This window comes from Odocoileus virginianus, chromosome 14 (genome assembly GCF_023699985.2).
Source record: "Odocoileus virginianus isolate 20LAN1187 ecotype Illinois chromosome 14, Ovbor_1.2, whole genome shotgun sequence".
In the NCBI taxonomy this organism is placed as follows: Eukaryota; Metazoa; Chordata; class Mammalia; order Artiodactyla; family Cervidae; genus Odocoileus; species Odocoileus virginianus.
The window spans coordinates 34,356,001-34,376,364 of NC_069687.1; the positions used below are offsets into that span (position 1 = coordinate 34,356,001).

A 20,364-nucleotide genomic window follows, 5' to 3' on the forward strand; every position below is an offset into this window, starting at 1 on the left:
TCCAGCCTACCAAACCCTGGGACTCCTTGCTTAAAGCCTTTGGGGACTTCCTGCTGCTCCCCATTTCAAAATAAACTTCATTAACCAGACTTTCAAAATGACCCACAATGGAGGTGAGTCACTTGCTTTTAACCTAACCACTACTCTCTACTTTCCTACATACTTCGAAGACCTAACTCAAGTTCAGATTCTTTAAAAAGCTTTTCTTCAATGATCCTTCTATTTCAGCTTCACTTGTGCCCACCCATTGCATCTGATATATACATGACACTGTGTTTTGTGCCCTGATCCCATCCCCATATCAGATTTGATGGGGGAACCACATCTTATGCCATTTTTCTTAATAACCAGGCTTTCAAATGGTAAGGTTTTTAAAGTTAAAGGTCATGTTTTTTTGTTCTTTTTTTTTTCTTTTCTTCTTCTTCTTTTGAGATACAGTATGGAAAAATATTGTTCAAGTGATTTTGTGATAAAAATTACATTGTAAGGCAAGTTTCACTTAGTTTGCAGTATGAGTTTTACTTGAAATGCAAAAAAACTATTCTTATAAGTGTTGGAGGGAGGCACAGATGGGTTAAGAAACTGCTCATAAAGTCTAGGTAATTTAGATTTCTGTCTCTCTTCATCTCTTTCAGAGCAACTGTTGCGAGATTTCAAAATTTTTAAACAGGTTGGTTTTATCGAGTAGAAATAAATCTATTTCATGACTTATGAATATGGAGTCATATGTAGAAACACACTGGCAAAGTCTAATGAGCACATAATTAGCACCATTAACATTCTTTTACAGATATCATCACTTTGATGTTATTTATCATTTAAATTTACTGTTAGTTTAACTAAAACTTGCACTTTATTTCTATAAGCCAAAAATTCCTAGAATGCACAAAGTCTAATATAAACAAGACTTAAGATTACTCCTGTTTTTCTTCATTTCATTTTTTAGAACTTTCTAGAATTCTACAGAAGCACATTAAACATTCAGTGCTTCCCTGCCTATCTCATCTCACTGGAATTCTACATACATTGAGTGTTTTGACCTCTTCCAATATACTAGTTGTTTGAATGCTGTTGGAAAGAAGGTTGTTCAAGATGTCAATTTACTTTGGGGAGGGAGCTTCCCATGAAGGAGGGGCAAAGTTGCCTAGCAACCAAAGAACCTCAGAGCAAGGATGGACCTTTCAGGATTATCTAACCTGATATTTCAAAAAGTTTATCTTTACAATAGTAACAAACATTACAAAGAATGAAAGGTTTCACAGACAAATGAGTCAGGACTTCCCACTTGAAAGAATATTAAATGAGCTTCTCTACTGCAGGCTTTTTAGGGTCACTAAAATGCTATGCTTTGCGTTTTTGATTCTCATAAAGGTGGGGGTAGAGATGACTATCTGCAGTCCCTGCTCCTTCCCGTCTCACTGGGCCTAGGTATTTGTGTGAAATTTCATAAGCATGCCATTCTCTGCAGTACTCCATCAAGCAAGACTTTCACCACTTCTCAATCTGCTGTTTCTCTAATTTCTATGACCTTTTTGGTCACAGAGGTTTGCTTGACAGTTCTACAGGAGACTCCCAGATAAACATTCTTCCCATCATTCTAGACTGACACCCTTTTTCTTGAGTTATGTCTAGGTGCTTTCTCATAATTTATGTTCAAGTCTAGAAACTCACTTGCTCAGAGGCATTATCTGAACCTCTAAACTAAATAAAAACCTTGTTAAGTAATATCAAATGTTAGGCTTTGTGATTATTTTAACATTGGTCTCCCTGCTAGACATTAAACTCCATGATGTCACTGGATTATGAATCTCACTCCTGTACCCTGCAAACAGCAGATACTCAAGAAACTGTTACATAAATAAAAAAGTTTTAAGAAGTCATTCAAACTTACAAGTATTTTCACTTGAAGCCTGTTTTAGAAGGTCTGAGACTTAGGCTTTAGCCTTGAAACTGAACCTCTGCTTGGGTAGATGAGAGGTTTTTTGAATCACCATTTCCTTATTTGTAAAGAAAAACATTGCTCCATTCTCAGAGTTGTTACAGATCAATAATAATAATATTTGATATACTATAATATCCTGTAAAGAATGAGCATCTTTTGAAACAAAGACAAGCTTTGGTTAAACATAACTGAGCCTCTTAATTGTTTGGTCTTACTTTATACCAAGCTTATGCCACCAAATTACAACAAAAGAATAGGAAGAAAAAGAAGAGGCCAGGAGTCTACAATCAGTCATCTAACAAACATATTTCCTTCAAGTTGGCTTACACCAGGGATTAATATTCAGCTCCTCCTTCTGATCCTAAGTAATACCAAGATGGACTACATTGCCTGACCTATTGCTCAGATTTAACTTCTAAGCAATATTCATGTGTCTGATGTAGTGCTGATAGGCTCCTATGGTGACTTAAGATGCAAATTTGTTCTAGTAGCCATTTACATTTTATGCAGAAAAATCAACAGTCACCTTCCAAGTTTCAATGAAATGCTCAAGATTTCTGGTTAATTGCCAATTTGAGTTATAGATGCCATTTCCATTACATTGCAAATTTAAAAACAGACACTTACTGTTGGACTACTTAGGTCAGGAGGTGTAGACATGTCCCCAAACAAATCCATCTGGTCAACACCCTTAAAAAAGTATTTTGATTAGATTCAGATGTGTCTATTAAAAAGGATTATTTTGTATATTGTTGTAATTGCTTCCTAAGCTAAAGTTTAGGAAAATAGTTGTCACAATTGGATTTTCACTTATCCAATACAGATTTGATATTAGGTTAGTTAGGTCAGGTAGTGTAGACAAGTCCCAGACAAATCCACCTGATGCATACTTTTAAAAAAGCATTTGGATTAGATTCAAAAGTTTTTAGTAAAAAGATTACTTTGTATACTGACATAAATGCTATACTGACTGTTAAAGAGTTGTCACAATTGGATCTTCATATAGATTCCATACATATTTGGTATTAGCAACATCATTAGGAAGTAAAACCCGTGTTCAGGTAAGTAAAAATCATAAAAATTCACATACATACCAATTTTAGTTTGCAAGGTGGGTCATCAAGATTCATTAGGGCATCACTCCCATTCTGAAAGATGGCAAATATTAAAGATTCAGTTGGTGAGTTTTATCTATGCAATTTAATTTCCTAGTGTATTGCCTTATTAGCAGTTAAGATTTTGGCACTAATCATTCAACTGTACATCTTCTAAGACAAAGGGTCATGAACACACAGTAATAAGCCAGGAGGGAAGTATGCTTGGGTAGATGGCAAACAGGGCTTATACATATGACACATGCAATTCACAAGAACAAAAGATGCTCTTTTACCTCTACTGTTTTGTTGGCTTCTTCCATCTAAAAAGAGAGACACAAATTCAATGATCTTAATAAATTATCGGTAAAATGAGTTCAAAGTGAAAGTGACAGTTGCTCAGTCATGTCCGACTCTTTGCAACCCCATGGACTCTACAGATGGTATAGTATACCATCATGGAATTCTCCAGATCAGAATACTGGAGTGGGTAGTCTGTCCCTTCTCCAGGGGATCTTCCCATCCCAAAGATCAAACCCAGGTCTCCTGCATTGCAGGCGGATTCTTTACCAGCTGAGCCAAAAGGGAAGCCCAGGAATACTGGAGTGGGTATCCTATCCCTTCTCCAGCAGATCTTCCCGACCCAGGAATCGAACATGGGTCTCCTGCACTGCAGGTGGGTCCTTTATCAACTGAACTCTTAAGGAAGCCCCAAGGAAGTTCAAGAGGAAAATAAATATACTTATAGGTTCACAGGCATGAGGCATAAGAGAATCTTGCATTTGATTTCTGCCTTACATTCCCCGCCTCTCCTCACATCAATACTGGATTTGAATAGAGCTATTAGACCTGGTACTCAGGTACAGTCCTTGGAATCAATGTGAAACTTACAAGGAAAAAAGACAAGAGTCAGGGACTGGAAATCAGAAGGGCCTAACTATAACACCCATCTATTGCCCTATTGGAAAGAAGAGAAATACATTTCCTTACATTCTACAAGTTGAAGAGCCACAAAGAAGCCAATTTTCCAGAGAGGACATATGTTCACATAAAGTACAGACACAGTCTTGAATATTGTATTCAGTTTAATAGGGCCTGTATCGCACAGTACTTGCCTTTTTCTTTTCTTCTTCCTTTTTCTTTGTATTATAGATAACTTGGAAAAGGTCCTTCAGATCAATGACTAACGGCTCAGCCTGAAGCAAGACAAAGCATCTTTATCAGCATTTTAATCTATTTTCTTCCCTTTGCTCCTCATCACTTCTGATTAGTATTAGTTTTCTTCCTTTCTCTTAAAGCTCCTTCCTACCCTCCACTGGTCTGTGGGAGATTTCCACCACTCTCACCCCTACCCCCAGAAACATAAAGTATGTAGATAAAACAAGAAGTATTACTATAATCTTCCAAGTGCCTTCAAACTTTTTGGGAATAATTCACTATTGTTCTAAAATCAGCAATGACCTTATGACAAATCCATTCTGATAGCCCTTGTGCCACACATTACATGGGTATCAATGACATTTAAAGATCCCTTAGACCAATTAAAGAGAGTCATCCTCTGAAGCATCGTTTAGTTCTCCTACATCCAACTGTTTCCAGCAAGTTCTCTAGTTGAGAGACAGGCACCCTTATGCTTAAGTCCCCCTCCAGGCATACCTCAAGGATCAGAGCTTACCTGTTGCCCTGTTTTTATGGCAAAAAACTGGTGTTGGCCTTCTCCTCCACACACATAACCAAATGCTCGGTTATCTGTCACATCACGGGCAATGAAAGAAATCTTATTTACTGGATGTTCATGTTCTATTACCTTAAAAAGGAACATAAAAAATGATGTATTGAGAAAACTAGAATCTATTTGCAGGCAAGCATAACTGAGTATCAGATACCTGGGCATATATGAAAAGGCTAAAACATCTGAATATTTTTCCCTCCTGACTGAAGGCCACATTTATCCTTGCTAGGAGGGGTTCAAAATAGGAAACAAACAAACAAACAAAAAAGAGTAGAAAACAGAAATAGAAAGAATGATCCTTCTTAAAATATCTATACTTGATTCTATCTATCCCAAAGACATGATACCAAATCACAAGGAAGAACTGAGGATTAGAAGACCTAGATTTTCTTAAGCAAAGATGGGACATATAACCTCTAAAGCATTCCAAGTAGGTCTACTTTCCAAGTTCAGTTCAGTTCAGTCGCTCAGCTGTGTCTGACTCTTTGCAATCCCATGGATTGCAGCATGCAAGGCTTCCCTGTCTGTCACCAACTCCCAGAGCCTCTTCAAATTCATGTCCATTGAGTCAGTGATGCCATCCAACTATCTCATCCGGTGTCGTCCCCTTCTCCTCCCACCTTCAATCTTTCCCAGCATCAGGGTCTTTTCCAATGAGTCAGTTCTTCCCATCAGGTAGCCAAAGTATTAAAGTTTCAGCTTTAGCATCAGTCCTTCCAATGAGTATTCATGACTGATTTCCTTTAGGATGGACTTGTTGGATCTCCTTGCTGACCAAGGAACTCTCAAGAGTCTTATCCAACACCACAGTCCAAAAGCATCAGTTCCTTGGTGCTCAGCTTTCTTTATAGCCCAACTCTCACATCCATACATGACTCCTGGAAAAACTATAGCTTTGACTAGACAGACCTTTGTTGGCAAAGTAATGTTTCTGCTTTTTAATATGCTGTCTAGGTTGGTCATAGCTTTTCTTCCAAGGAGCAAGCGTCTTTTAATTTTATGGCTGCAGTCACCATCTGCAGTGATTTTGGAGTCCAAAAAAATAAAGTATCTCACTGTTTCCATCGTTTCCCCATCTATTTGCCATGTAGTGATGGGACCAGATGCCATGATCTTAGTTTTCTGAATGTTGAGTTTTAAGCCAACTTTTTCACTCTCCTCTTTCACATTCATCAAGAGGCTCTTTAGTTCCTCACTTTCTGCCATAAGGGTGCTGTCATCTGCATATCTGAGGTTATTGATATTTCTTCCAGCATTCTTGATTCCAGCTTTTTCTTCATCCAGCCCAGCGTTTCTCATGATGTACTCTGCATATAAGTTAAATAAGCAGGGTGACAATATACAGCCTTGATGTATTCCTTTCCCTATTTGGAGCCAGTCTGTTGTTCCATGTCCAGTTCTAACTGTTACTTCTTGACCTGAATACAGATTCCTCAGGAGGCAGATCAGGTGTTCTGGTATTCCCATCTCTTGAAGAATTTTCCACAGTTTGTTGTGATCCACACAGTCAGAGGCTTTGGCATAGTCAATAAAGCAGAAGTAAATGTTTTTCTGGAGCTCTTTCTTTTTCAATGATCCACTGGATGTTGGCAGTTTGCTCTCTAGTTCCTCTACCTTTTCTAAATCCAGCTTGAACATTTAGGATTTGAAATAGCTCAACTGGAATTCCATCACCTCCACTAGCTTTGTTCACAGTGATACTTCCTAAGGCTTACTTCACTTCGTATTCCAGGATGTCTGGCTCTAGGTGAGTGATCACACCATCATGGTTATCTGGGTCATGAAGATCTTTTTTGTATAGTTCTTCTGTGTATTCTTGCCACCTCTTCTTAATATCTACTGCTTCTGACTTTCCCAACTCAAACTCAAGTGAATGGCATATCTAAGCTAGAGGAATGTTCACAAGGATTCTTTGACAATGGCTCAGCCAGGTCAGAGGACCATCCTAAGTATTACTGGGGCAATTACCCCCGGGACATTCTGGAAGTCACCAAATTCTGTCATCAAGTATTTACTAACCTCACTTAGATGTTCACGTCATTATCCAGGAATGTCGTATGGAGGGGGCTTATTGATTTAGTAGTGCTTCCCCTCAGTTCCCTACTCTCTTTTCTCTTGACCCTTTCAAGTAGATAGTAGGGCTCAACTCTTGAGCATATTATTATACTGTTATATTAAGCATATTATTATATTGAGCATATTATATATAATATATAATATAATATTATATTGGGCATATTAGGAAGTTTGGGAGTAAGAGAATGCTTGTGAGGAAAATCTGTCACTATTCTCTGGCAGGCTTATGAAAATAAAAGTCAAAAGATAAGGGACAGTAGAGACAGCAGTGCATGAAGGTAGCAGGATGGCTAAGCTGTACCAGGATTCCAGGGTCCTAAGTTTGACCAATGGATTTTTGCATATTAAATAATGGGAATCTCTAGGAAGGGCTGAATAGCAATGGGAGATCTCCCCACAGTATCCTGATACAATGAACTACTGTGTAGCAATAAAAAACCATTTTAAATGGATGAATCTAATGTTATATTGAGTGGAGGGAAGAAAAAAATCCCAGAACACTTGAAGTATGATAGTTTTTTGATAAAACTCAAGCAAACCAAAATTAAGAAAGACTACTCATGTGATAGAATAATAGCAACCACAGAAAATGAGCAAGGTTACACCTATGGGGTGAGAAGGAATGGGAGAGGGAAACAGAAAGGAAGATGTTTTGTTCATCAAGTTCACCCATGACCAATATATTAAAATAGACCCATACACAGATCTATGACAGAATCACAAACCAGGGATAAGGATTAATCTCTTAGTCCAAAAAATACCTGACTGATACTGGTACCTATGGTATACCGGTGTTGAGGTTAGACTTACTGACTTGAGGTTCACATCTATTACAGGAAATAAATTTCAAAGTAAAGTATCATGACTCCGTACCTCCTACCCTGTCTGTGTTTTGCCTGTTACTCTTGGAGAAGTGTAACAATATGTACTATTTCCTTTTCTTTTCCTACAGAATTTTGAAAAGGTAAAATGGCAGCTGAAATTTACGCCACAAATTGTCAGAGTCAGATGGTCATAAAGGTGTCAGCGAAAGTGAATTCTTACCCCAGTTTTCTCATCAATGATTTTTATTCCAGAAAGAGAAATATTGACCCAGATCCTTTGCTTGTGTTGTCCCTGAGACCGAGCAGCTGCCGCCATTCCCTGATGACATTGGGAGAACAAGAAAAACTCTAGTTAAAAGCACCCTATGATGCTTCTGACTCTAAAATTTTAAAAGACAATCAGCTTTGTTTTCAGCTTGGTTTACCATCTACGAAAGGATTAAGCATCTTTCATAACAGATAGAAGGATTAAATGGAAGACAGCGAGCCAGGAGATCACTAGTTAGCTATGTGAACTTGGGCAAGTCCTTCTAATTCCCTTGGCCACTGAAGAGTCACTGGCAAAGACAAGAAGATTGGACCAGAAGATCTTCAAATGTCTTCAAAGATGTTCCTTCTAGGCCTTGTCTTATTTAATGAGTATTACTTCCTTAATGAGGTTTGTAGTGTGGCAGTATTAGAATTTAAAAATTTAAATAAACCTAAAGGACTAACACTATATAACATTTATTTCAAAGTAGAGTCCTGAGTTTTACCCAAATACCTCCAGGCTCTGAAATTTGGTCTGCTAAAAGGAAAAGGCATCTAGGATCCTGCTGTACATGACTGCATGCTAAGTTGCTTTAGTTGTGTCCGACTCTTTGCTACCCCATGGACCATGGCCCACAGGCTCTTCTGTCCATGGGGATTCTCCAGGCAAGAATACTGGAGTGGGTTGCCATGCCTTCCTCTAGGGAATCTTCTCAACCCAGGGATCAAACCCCAGTCTTCTGCATTGGCAAGCAGGTTCTTTATCACTGAGCTACCAAGAAAGCCATAAGTAAATACAAACTTCTAATATCACTCCCTCTGTTGGACATTTGCTTAACATAGCAACAAATTATCCTTTCCTCTGTTACCTTTAGTTTCATCATGGAATCTTGGCTCATTTTATCCCCTCTTGCATCTGGCACATCATCAATGCCAATTAGCTTGGCCTTGTATTTCACACCATCACCTTTGAATCTTGCCAAAAGATATTCATCTGTCTTTTCGGTGCCTGAGAAAAGAAAAAGTTAAAGGATCAGGTTTATACATGTGCTGAAATATCAGCCCCAGGTATGACCAGAAATGTTGTAGAATCTAAAAATCTGAGTTACATAAACCTTGATCATACTACAATTGATCAATGCAACATTCCACCATTATCCTTATTTCCTCTGAGTTAAAAAAAAAAAGAAAAAAAAAAACACTGTGTAAAACTGTGTATGGCATTGGGGTGGAGAGAAAATAAACTCTTAATGATGCAGAATGGGCTGAATTATAGGAAACTTATGGGAATATGTGAGATAGGATTGGGGGATATTCTGGGATATTTGTCATGATAGTTATAAAAATATTTTTTAAAAAGAATATAAGGAGGATAATACTTTTTCTAATAAAAGGAAAATAAGCTACTGCACAATTTACTAACATTTTCTAATCATCAATAAAACAGAAGAGAACTATGGGTAAATTCCCTTGAAAACCATTAAGATGATTATTTCATCAATATAACTTCTTTTGCTTTTATTCTCATTCCCATTTCTAAAGCATGGATGTGAAAGGCAAAGAAATCATGGCATATTCTCAAACTATGAATGATTAAGGATGCTGGCACTTTCTAGTGGTACTTTTGTGTCAAAAGAAGAGGGTCTTATAAAATAAAGATCTTGATTTTTATAAAACAGCTACTTCAGTAAAGCAAAATTGTACATAGGTTACTGAAAGATAACCATGTAATACTTGACAGTTGCATTTTCCAACTGAATAATATCTATGAAAGTTTCCCAGCAGGATCCAAGTTGAGGCAATTACTGGGTTCATATATATATATATATATATATATATATACATATATATACACACACACATATATATATACACACATATATATACATATATATAAGTATATATACATATATATATATGTGTGTATATATATATGTCTTATCATAGAGGAATTGAACCAATCTCCTCTGCAAAAGTCTTATTTTCATATTTAGGAGAACTTGAGACTTGGCTGAGATTGAATCAAGGCAAGGACCAAATCTTACTTTCCCTTGAACTTCATCCTTCTTCACTGGTAACCACCACTAACTCCCCTCATAGGGCTCAAGATTTCTCCATACCTTTCTTCTTTTCCTTCTTGGATGGGGCCTTTGGTGCAGCCTGTTGGTCAGGCTGACCATTAGTTGCGCTTGTTTCTACTTCGTTAGACATGGCAAGAAGGCAGACGGCCAACTCCAGCACCAGCAGACTCTTAGTGACAGCAGGCGATCCCTGATGGAGTCGTCTCAAACAAACATAACCTGCTGCAGACACCTGTGGGCAGAGTTTAGAGGCACAATGAGATCATAACACAGCAAACCCAGACTTTAGGTCCTAACAGGCCCACAACCAGTGACTTCCGAGTGTAGTTCTTCAGACTCGTTTTGTTCTTACTTCTCTGTGAGACGGAACTCTGACAGCACAGGAGTGGGTAGGACTGCTTCCTTTGTAGTTTCCAAAATGGAAAGAAGGTATTTACTAGGTTTTCTTTAAGTAATTATTATCTGGTAATGTGATTATAGGTATGACTCCTATGTACAAAATAAACAAGCTACGAGGACATATTGTATATATGGGAAATACAGCCAATATTTTATAATAACTATAAATTGAGTATAATCTTTAAAAATTGTGAATCACTATGCTGTACATCTTAAACATATAGTATTGTAAATCAACTGTATCTCAATAAAATAGAACTGTTACTATCTGGCTAAGAAATTCGTACTGGAACTTTGGATAAAAAGCTAGTATTAAAGATAGGGATCAATATATGTCACATGTAGGGGCTTCCCTGGTGGTCCAGTGGTTAAGATTCTAGGCTTCCACTGCAGGGGGTACAGGTTCGATATTTGGTCAGGGAACTAGACCCCACGTGCCACAGCTAAGAGCTCACATGCTGCAGCTGAAAGAACCTACACGCTGCAACAAAGATGCTGCATGCCACAAATGAGAACCAGCACAGCCAAAGAAATACAAATTGCAAAATTCTTTTAAATTTCAAAAAAATGTTCTCACCGAATGAATATACTTTGTGCTATTATTTAGCATTATTATCCTCTAAACAGCTTTCCAGGTGGCACAGTGGTAAAGAATCAACCTGCTAATGCAGGAGATACAAGGGACATGGATTTGATCCTTGGGTGGGGAAGATCCCCTGGAATGATAACCCACTCCAGTATTCTTTCCTGGAAAATTCCATGGACAGAGGAACCTAGCAGGCTATAGTCCATTGGGTTGCAAAGAGTCGGACACAACTATGCACACACAGGGGTGGGGGCTCTCAAAACCATCTAGAATGTTCTCCATAAAGCTCCCCCATGTATCGCAGCAGGTAAAACAAAAAGCAAAGTCATTGCAAGCACACAGAAGTGAGTTAGCATTTCAAAAGGTTCTTTCGCCTCTCAGGAGTGAACATTTCTATACTGCACCAGAGAGAGAGCTAGGGAAGGTTAGCTTTCTATGTGAACTGAAGACAAAAGGCAGAGAAAAGCCACTCACAGTGTGGAATCCTGTGAGGAACACTTATGGGCTTGGCCACTAGTCTCACCCCAAAGCTAGCTTCATTCTTTGCAATTTTAATAGTCTTTTGAAACACATACACACACACATACATAAAATCTATGTATGGTTAATATTTTCTGAATTATTGCATTTGAAGATTTAGTAGTTGTCTTTGCTCAAAGACACCTGACTGGTAGGTACCTAGGGAGACAGTCTATTTACAGGTAACAACATTAGGAGACTTGAAGTCCTATTTACCCATGACTTAGTTGGAGGCCAGGCACCATTAGCCCTTTAACCGCATTAACTCCATAACACTCATGGTAACCCTGTGAGTAGTATGATGCAGTATTATTTCACTTTTCCAGAGGGAAAGCCAAGGCACAGAGGTTTTAAACAATGCAGCTGCTGAGTTAAAACCAGGTCTCCAATCCAGGCTGTCTGGCCCCAAGCCAGAGTTCCTCAAATGCTACACTGATGAGTCTCATACGGGAAACCTCATGTTGGCTGCAGAGATGTTCTATTACATACTTGTAGTGTCCTTCACCTCCCCCCAAAAAGATCCATCCAAGTCCTGACCCCTGAACCTTTGTATGTGACCTTATCTGAGTAAAGGTTATTTGTAACTGTCATCAAGTGAAGGCTTTTGAGTTGGGATCATCCTGGCTTTGGGAGGGTCCTAAATTCCATAACTAACGTCATTATAAAAGAAAGGCAAGGGGAGATTAGAAGCACAGAGACACACTGCAGAGGTGATGTGACTACAAAGGTAGATATTGGATTGATGCATCTACAAATCAGGAATGCCAGGATGACCAATGTCCCGCAGATGCTGAGACAGACGTGCAATGAATACTCTCTCAGCACCTTCAGAAGGAATAAATCCTGATGACATATTAATCTGGGGCTTTGGCCTCCAGGACCATGAGAGAATAAATTCCTGTTGTTTCAAGTAACCCAGTTTTTGGTAATTTGTTGTGGCAGCCCTTGAAAACTAATACAACACCTCTGTTTTTTTGTGTGTCTTGGTTGATTTCTAGTGGTTCCAAGATTTACTTTCCAGCAATGTGATAAATCTCCTAGTCATATTCCTAGTCTTCTAATTTCAGGAAGCCAATAATAATGCTCTTCTTTTAAATCAAGAAGACATTTCCCCACGTTAACAACATCAGGAAGTGAGACCAAGCTCTGATCTAAGGAGAAATATCAACCTCCATCCTCCTGCATCCTCAGCTTCTCCCCTTGGGCCCTTTCCTTTCTGAGTTGCTCATCGTATCTTAGAAATAAGGAAAACACTTCCATGTGACCCCACAGTCCTCCAGTTACCACTTCATGATTTAAACATCTAAAATTGATGCTCTCCTCCTCTCAAAGGACTATTCATCTTACTGCTAATCTCAGAAAGTCAACTCCAACTGCTGATGGCTCTTCTGACCAAATCCAATTACTTTGCTTTCATTTTTTTGAGCGTATCTGACGGCATGCATTACACATCAATACCTTTTTGTGAGCCCCTCCCCCCCCCCCATTTTTTCTGCTCCCATGACAATCTTGAAGTTCCAGTCCATGGCTTATGTTCACTGAATTAGGATAATCTGAATTTTTTCTTAATGAAGGCATTCTAAATTTTAAAGTAAAGCTTCCCCACTTAATCTTGGGCCTCCTCTTGCACTTAGGACAAAGATTGAGACACTTTCATTTTATATTAAATATTTTACCCCTTGTTGTTTCTGTCGTTCAGTTGCTAAGTTGTGTCCGACTCTTTGCAACCCCATTAACTGCGGTACACCAGGTTCCCCTGCCCTTCACTATCTTCTGGAGTTTGTTACAATTCATATTCCTGCATATCTTTAATATCCTTTTCTTTCATTCTTATATAGAAACCCCAATATTTCTCACCTCTTTCAGAAATTTTTTCCTTTTTGACTCCTTTCCTTTTCGAATTAGCAGAGCTGCCTTATCTCTCATTTTCCTACCCATTCCTGCTACTTGTTTGTCCCTGAAGACTTTCACTCCTTCCTGCCCAATTCTGGCAGGAAAGAACCTGGCATAAGAATTTGTTGCCCCATCTTTGAAGTCTAATATCATACTTTTCTGTAGGATATTATTGCTGACAAGGATATTATTGCTAAAGTCTTAGCTCATTAAACACAGCAAATTTTATTCAAAAGTGAGTATTTTAAAGGAATTTGAGAAATGCCACAAAGCATTTTGAGGGAGCTTGGGAGAGGGAATGGCGGTGTGTGGTTTAGTCATAAAAATGATACAAGACATGACAACCTTATAGCTCAAGACCAGGCATTAAATCTGGTGTCAGCAGACAGCTTTCAAAACGGAAGAGGTCTACAGTGAGTCGTGCTACCCTGGGTTTACAGCAAAAACTTCTCTTGTTAGACACTGAAGTTCAACATTCATAGCATTAGGATTGTTTTAAGGTACTTGGTATTCTTTGACTATATCCTTTCATGGTTTGGGGATGAGCAGTGACAAGGAACAGGGGAGAAAAAAATGGGTATAAAATGTTCCTTTAGCATCTTAGCATATTTTTTGAAGAAAAGGAATGTCTGTTGGGTTGTAATAGCCAAGGGCATGTCTCTAATGCAGGCCATACAATTTAAAAATTATCTGTGCTCCCCGAAATGATTGGAAGGTAGATTTTGCCCACAGGCTCCAAGACTCAAAGATAAATCTCTTTATAAAGAAACATCAAAGGTTTACTGAAAAGTTTTTAGCCAAAGCATACAACCAGTTACGTGTATAAGAGAATGATAAACACTCACCTTTCTCCACAGGTTTAAAGAGAAATTCCCTCATCACAGACCTCCCAAATGCCCAAGCTACCATTTGACCTGCGGGAGACAGAGGAAGTCTTGCTTCCAGATGGAGGTCCCTCTGTACGAATAATCAACTTAAATCCAGTGTTTAAAATTCAAATGCATACTCCTTCCAACAGTGTTACATAATTGTCAACTGTGCTCATAAAACCTCTAATAGGTTTTATAATGAATTGATTTTTGGGAAGGCTTTGGGCCTGAAAAAGGAAGCTGAGGACCAAAAGAGACCCTACCATTTCCTGTGACTGCTTTCCCAAATTAGGGTATTGTTAAAAGAAAAAGAAAACAAACAAAAAAAAAGGCATCTATTTTAAAGCTTTAGTAAGGTAAAAAAGATTTTTAACTTTTATTTTTAAAGGAGAACCACTGGGGTAGGACAGCCAGCAAGGATAGTCCTTCTGACTAAGGACCGAAAGTTAATCAGGAAACACATACAAAGGATGCTATCATAAAACATGGATTACTAATAAAGTCCAAAAACATAATCAAAAAGTCACATGGACTGCCCCCTCACCTCATCTAAACCTAGCTGGTTTATTATTCTAGTTCTTAGGAATGATCTGTTTACTTCTCTAGAAGCCCAAGAATAGAAATAAGATGATACATCTGAAAACAGATGAGAATCTAAAGTTACTGTATATTTTGACCCCTTTTTAAAGTCTAATACAGAATAGAAAGTTGTAAGTGAAAACTATGCTAAGTCAAAAAAATGAGCTTCATTTGAGTGAAGATCTCTAACTTGGATTTTGGACTTCATGCAAACCATGTGGGGACTTCCCCTTTCCACAGCACAAGAATCAGATGATCAGGAGACATTTTGCAACATTTTTTGTTTTTTTGGTTTCTGAGAAAGTTCTGAGGAATGTATACCAGAAGGCTGTGTGAGTCACCTTAAGATGATTATGTCCTTTACACTAGAAAACAATCTGCTATAGTTTATTTAGCACTTAAAGTGATTCATGCAAGTATTTAGAACCTTGGAATACTGAGCATAGGGACACACTTGTGCAGGGACAAATTTGGCTGGTGCCTCCTTATTCTTCCTCACTTTTCCATCAGGAGGAATAGTATTGGCATCAGCAATGATTCTAATGAGTGACTACAGGGTTCTAAAGCAACATCATGACATAAGTTTGCCACCTCCCTCCCAGTCTATCATTTTTACCTATTATTTGGAGCAGATAGGAATTTTCCTGGTCAGTCTCAATGCTGGTAAAAGGAATAACTTAAGAACTTATTTAAAGGTGGCCCCATTCTACAAATGATAGAGGACCTGTTTTTAACGTTAAGGGTAATAGTATAAAACCCTAACCTACCAAGCCCTTCGAACACTTGTCCTGGCAGCTCTGTGAATAGAATGTGTCTCCATCTTATGAATACTGAAATGGACTCAGTAACACAAGATCAATCACTAATCAGGTGATGGGCTTTAATTGAACATGATCTGTGTTCCCTTTCTTTTTATATATGCTGCTGTTCTTATCTTTTTTTTTAATTCCACTGATGTTAACCTGTATTTTTCCAGCTGCTTTCAGAGTCATAATCCCATGGACTTTCACATATCAGTTAACTTTCCAGAAAGAGCTGCATAAAACAGACACAGGAAAGGGAGTTAAGGAGAATCAAGGACAAAGCAACATCGATGTCTTTGTTAGTGTCCAGAACTTTGGAAGGGTCAGAAGTATGCTTCCTTGTCCTTTGGAACCTTTTGCTTGTCTCAGCTGAGATACTGAACTAGGACATGTGAAATATTAACCTCTAGGGCACATCTTGGGGTCCAAGAGGGCAGCAAACAGCCTTCAGCACTATCTTCAAAGTAGCATTTTGAGAATAAGGGACCTTGCCAGAAATGATGCAGCCAAGTTTCTGATATTTGGTGCAAAACTAGTCTCCCTTAACTGCTTGAATCCCTATACTGTTAGGAAAACTGATTCTACCTTGCAAAGGCCAAGCTGAGTAGACAGCAAGATTTTTGCAGACTATTTAATTGGGGAAATGAGACTATGTTAACACACATTGAAAAGGAGTCCTTAGGAGATTTTCTTGTAAATGCTGACACTGCTGTAGGGGCCTCAGGAACAAAATGTGCCTGAGTCGAGGAGGTATGCACTGGTTAGGCATTTACAGAGAGCACATATCATTGCCTGTAACCCCCGGGAAGGATGCTGCAGGAAGATAGGACTTAGAAAGCTCTGAACTGGAAAACTTATCCCAGCCTTTGAAACCAAGTCAGACCAGAGTTAAAAGTTCCCCAGACAGTTAATTTGGGAAAGAGTCCAGATAGTGTAGCAGGTCAGAGTTCAGGCTAAGAAGTCTTTCACATTTTCACTACTTTTTAGCTCTGTGGCTTGAGTCAATCTATCTAATATTCATTTCTTCACCTGTAAAATGGGAATATAATTTGTAGTGTTGTTATAAGAAATCATTAATAACTGATGCAGAGACCTCGGTGCCTCGAATACAGAAAGCTCTCAACAAGTGGTAACTACGATTAAATCACATCTAGGTTTAATGGACAGTTCAGTTCAGTCACTCAGTCATGTCCAACTCTCTGCAACCCCATGGACTGTAGCAAGCCATGGGCTATGTGGCAGGTATGCAGTCTTGTGTTATAGTTGACATTGCTTTCCCACACCAAGTGTTTAAATGATTTTAGAACAAGTGGGACCGATAAGTAAATAGCTAGTAAGTAGAAATACTGTTAGAACCACCTCCTGTCCAGATCTGGCTTCTGTGACTGTAGAAGACAGGTTCTTGCTTGGAGAATCCCAAGGGCAAAGGAGGCTGGCGAATTACAGTCCATGGGGTCACAAAGAGTCGGACAAGACTGAGCGACTAACACACACACATCTGACAGGAATAGGACTATGGGAATAAAAACTACACTAAGTTATCCAGAGAGGCCTGTTCTAATGAATTCCGAGTCAAATCTCGGCCTCCATTATCACCACTGGAGGTGTGAAAGGTCTACCTCACATCCCCTGGGAAACTTTTATGAGGAGCTCTTAAGTTGTCCAAGTCTGTGACACACCCAGATCCATTAAGTTGGAATCAATGCGGAAAGAGATGCAAGCACCAATATATTTTAAAGATTCACAGATGATTCTAATGCACTGACAACTTTGAGGTATAAGTCTAACTTCCACAATCCTTTGTTGCCTTAAAGAAACAAACACCAAGTGGGTTAGACTACTGAACTGCAAGAAACCTAGGGAATAATTTTGTCATACCCTTTCATTATAAGGGTTAAGAAACTGAGGGTAACAAAGAATATATAACTTGTCTAACTGTTAAACAGCTGGTTGTAGATAAGAGTTGGTACCAGGAAAAATCTAGATCCTAAAATGAGACTCGAGTGTCCTATTTTTAGAGGGTATGAGTCTGTTTTTTTTATAAAAAAAAAACAAACTGTTTTTTAAGAAGTCCATACAAGGCCCATTATATTGAGACTGAACCAAGAACTAGTTAATAGATATACCAAAGAACAGGAAGATAAATTAGCAGAATAGCTTGAATAGATGTTTTCTGAACCGAAACAGAAAAAGGAGTTTATGGGGCTAATGATACAGTATCACTAGATCCTCCTTTGCTAGGTAGCTGGAGTCCTACCTGGTCAAACTAGCTCACAAATGCTAATTTGGCTGCTTGGAAGAAAGTATTTGGCTAGGCTTGAGACGCAACTCACAGATCAAAGAATTCACATTATTTCAGTACATTCTCTGCTACTTAGTACATGGCCTTTTAGTTATTTTTTCTAAAGCCCGCTAGGAAGTTTGAGTTCTTCAGTTGGCAACTTCCAATGTTCTTGACTCATTCTGACCTCTCAATTTTGTACCCACCTCCACCCATTTTGTTTTTAAAATAAGTTTTTATTAGGAGTATTTCCTAACAGAGCCTAAAGAACAGTCATCATAATAAAAGTGTTTAGGAAAAGACTTTAAAAACAGGCTTGCATGCGTCACTTCAGTCGTGTCTGACTCTTTGTGACCCCAAGGACTGTAGCCCTCCAGGCTCCTCTGTCCACAGGATTCTCTGGGCAAGAATCCTGGAGCAGTTTGCTGTGCCCTCCTCCAGGGGATCTTCCCGACCCAGGGGTTGAACCTGAGTCTCATGTCTGCTGCATTGGCAGGCGGGTTCTTTACCACGAGTGCCATCTGGGAAGCCCCCCAAATAGGGGGTTTCAGATAATAATGTTATTATCTGAATAATAACAGATATGTAATATCTGATATGTTATTATCTGAGTGAAGACCTATTCCCTAGACTATGCAATGCAACCGATTCACTAAAAATGTTTAAAAATTACTCACAAGGTGAACTGAAGTATTGTAGATGATCAATTTTACAATCACATTACTTAGTTATTTCAATGCAATGACTTATTTTGAAGACTTTACTAGGATAAGAAAAGGTAGAATGTGTAGATTCACAGAGTAACTTGTGCAAGCTGGACACAAGTTAATATGCTTGTGTGAACGAAGACCCAGCAAACTGACTCTAGAATCTCTCCTTACACTTAGTCAAACTCTAGGAAAGAAGGTACTGTTGGAATATCTCTGCGATCTATGGACCATGTAGAGTTTTTGTGAATACAAATACAGTATACCTGTCTCAACGTTAACATCTCCTTTTACTCATGCCTCAAGAGCTATGTGGGGAAGAGAGATTGGCAAGGTAATGACTGCATGCTTGAGTCAGGTTCATAGATGGTTCATTAAGCACCATCTTGAACTACCTTATTAGCTGCTTCTCTATTAGATAATGTATCACCTATGGAAGGATCCATGAATGATTCTCATTAATCCTAAGGAAAGGGATTCTCCAGGCAATAATACTGGAGTGGATGGCCATGCCCTCCTCCAGGGGATCTCCCTGACCCAGGAAGATCTCTTCTGTCTCCTGCATTGGGAGGTGGGTTCTTTACCACTAGCATCACTTAGGAATCCATTGTTCTGGAGGAAAGGAAATTATGCCTTTTGAGGGGGTAGGAGGGGCTTGGAAACAAAGGCTACCCTTCTCCATACACCTTGAGCTTTAGGTTCAGAGGTAGCTGGCAACTTAGTAGGTAAATTTGTTTATCAAGGTAAGACGTATCTGGGAAATGGCCAGTGGATTGAAGTGGTCCAACATGGAGTGGGAATGTGGGGGGAGGTATGGGGGGAAGGGGAGGGAAAACTCCTTATGTCTGAGGAACAGATAAAAAATAGGATGGCTAGATTCAAGCCCGGGGCTCAGGACTTTGCTGGTAACACCGTGGATGGGGATCCACCTGCCAATGCAGGGGACATGGGTTTGATCCCTGCTCTGGGAAGATTCCACATGCCTCAGGGCAACTAAGTCAGTGTGCTGCAACTGCTGATGCCCACGCGTCCTACAGCCGCATACCATAATTACAGAGCCCACACGCTGCCACTGCTGAAGCCTTTGTGCCCAGAGCCTGTGCTCCACAACAAGGGAAGCCACCGCAAAGAGAAGCCTGTGCACCACAATGAAGAGCAGCGCATGCTCGCTACAGCTAGAGAAAGTGCAGCAATGAAGACCCAGGGCAATGCCTCCTCCCCGCCCGCCTCCGCCCTTCAAAAAAGACCGGGTTCAAATGTCAGGGTCCCCAGCTAACCGAGTCAAGAAGACATGCTGGCACTTCGGGCAGGCTTCAGTACCCTGGTTCAGGTGGCGCTGGTGGTAAAGAACCCACCTCCCAATGCAGGAGACCTAAGAGCTCCTCCTGGGTTGGGGAGATCCCCTGGAGGAGGGCACGGCCATCCACTCCAGTATTCTTGCCTGGAGACCTGTGGACAGAGGAGCCAGGCGGGCTACAGTCCATGGGGTTATGACTGAAGAGACTTTGAACACACAATACTCTGGCTGGTGAGCGGTACGTATGAGCACATTGAAGGAGCTGTGTGAGCTGCGGGCCTGTGGGGACACGATGGAGCCCTGCAGAGCACTTCTCCCCCCACCCGGGGACAGCCTGGCGGGACCGGAGACGGCAGCCCCTGCCTCAGTCAGCAGAGCACTTGCTCCAGGGACAAAAGTCATCACGGTGTCGCGGTAGCACAGTAACTCACCC

At 39.7% G+C, this 20,364-nt stretch overlaps 1 protein-coding gene across 5 annotated transcripts in view; it reads right to left on the reverse strand.

The window, feature by feature from the left end:
* DAB2 (DAB adaptor protein 2) overlaps positions 1–20,364 on the reverse strand; it is a 56,222-nt gene that overhangs the window by 14,625 nt on the left and 21,233 nt on the right. For 4 of the 5 annotated variants that reach the window (XM_020890361.2, XM_020890359.2, XM_020890358.2 and 1 more), the window contains 8 exons: positions 10,038–10,230; positions 8,787–8,926; positions 7,889–7,987; positions 4,712–4,843; positions 4,152–4,232; positions 3,333–3,359; positions 3,037–3,090; positions 2,570–2,632 (listed from right to left, as the gene is read on the reverse strand). In XM_020890361.2, the coding sequence (XP_020746020.2) occupies positions 2,570–2,632; positions 3,037–3,090; positions 3,333–3,359; positions 4,152–4,232; positions 4,712–4,843; positions 7,889–7,987; positions 8,787–8,926; positions 10,038–10,128 (687 nt within the window). In that variant the 5' untranslated portion in view covers positions 10,129–10,230. The remainder of the gene's footprint in view (positions 1–2,569; positions 2,633–3,036; positions 3,091–3,332; positions 3,360–4,151; positions 4,233–4,711; positions 4,844–7,888; positions 7,988–8,786; positions 8,927–10,037; positions 10,231–20,364) is intronic. The other variant, XM_020890360.2, reaches the window with a different exon arrangement.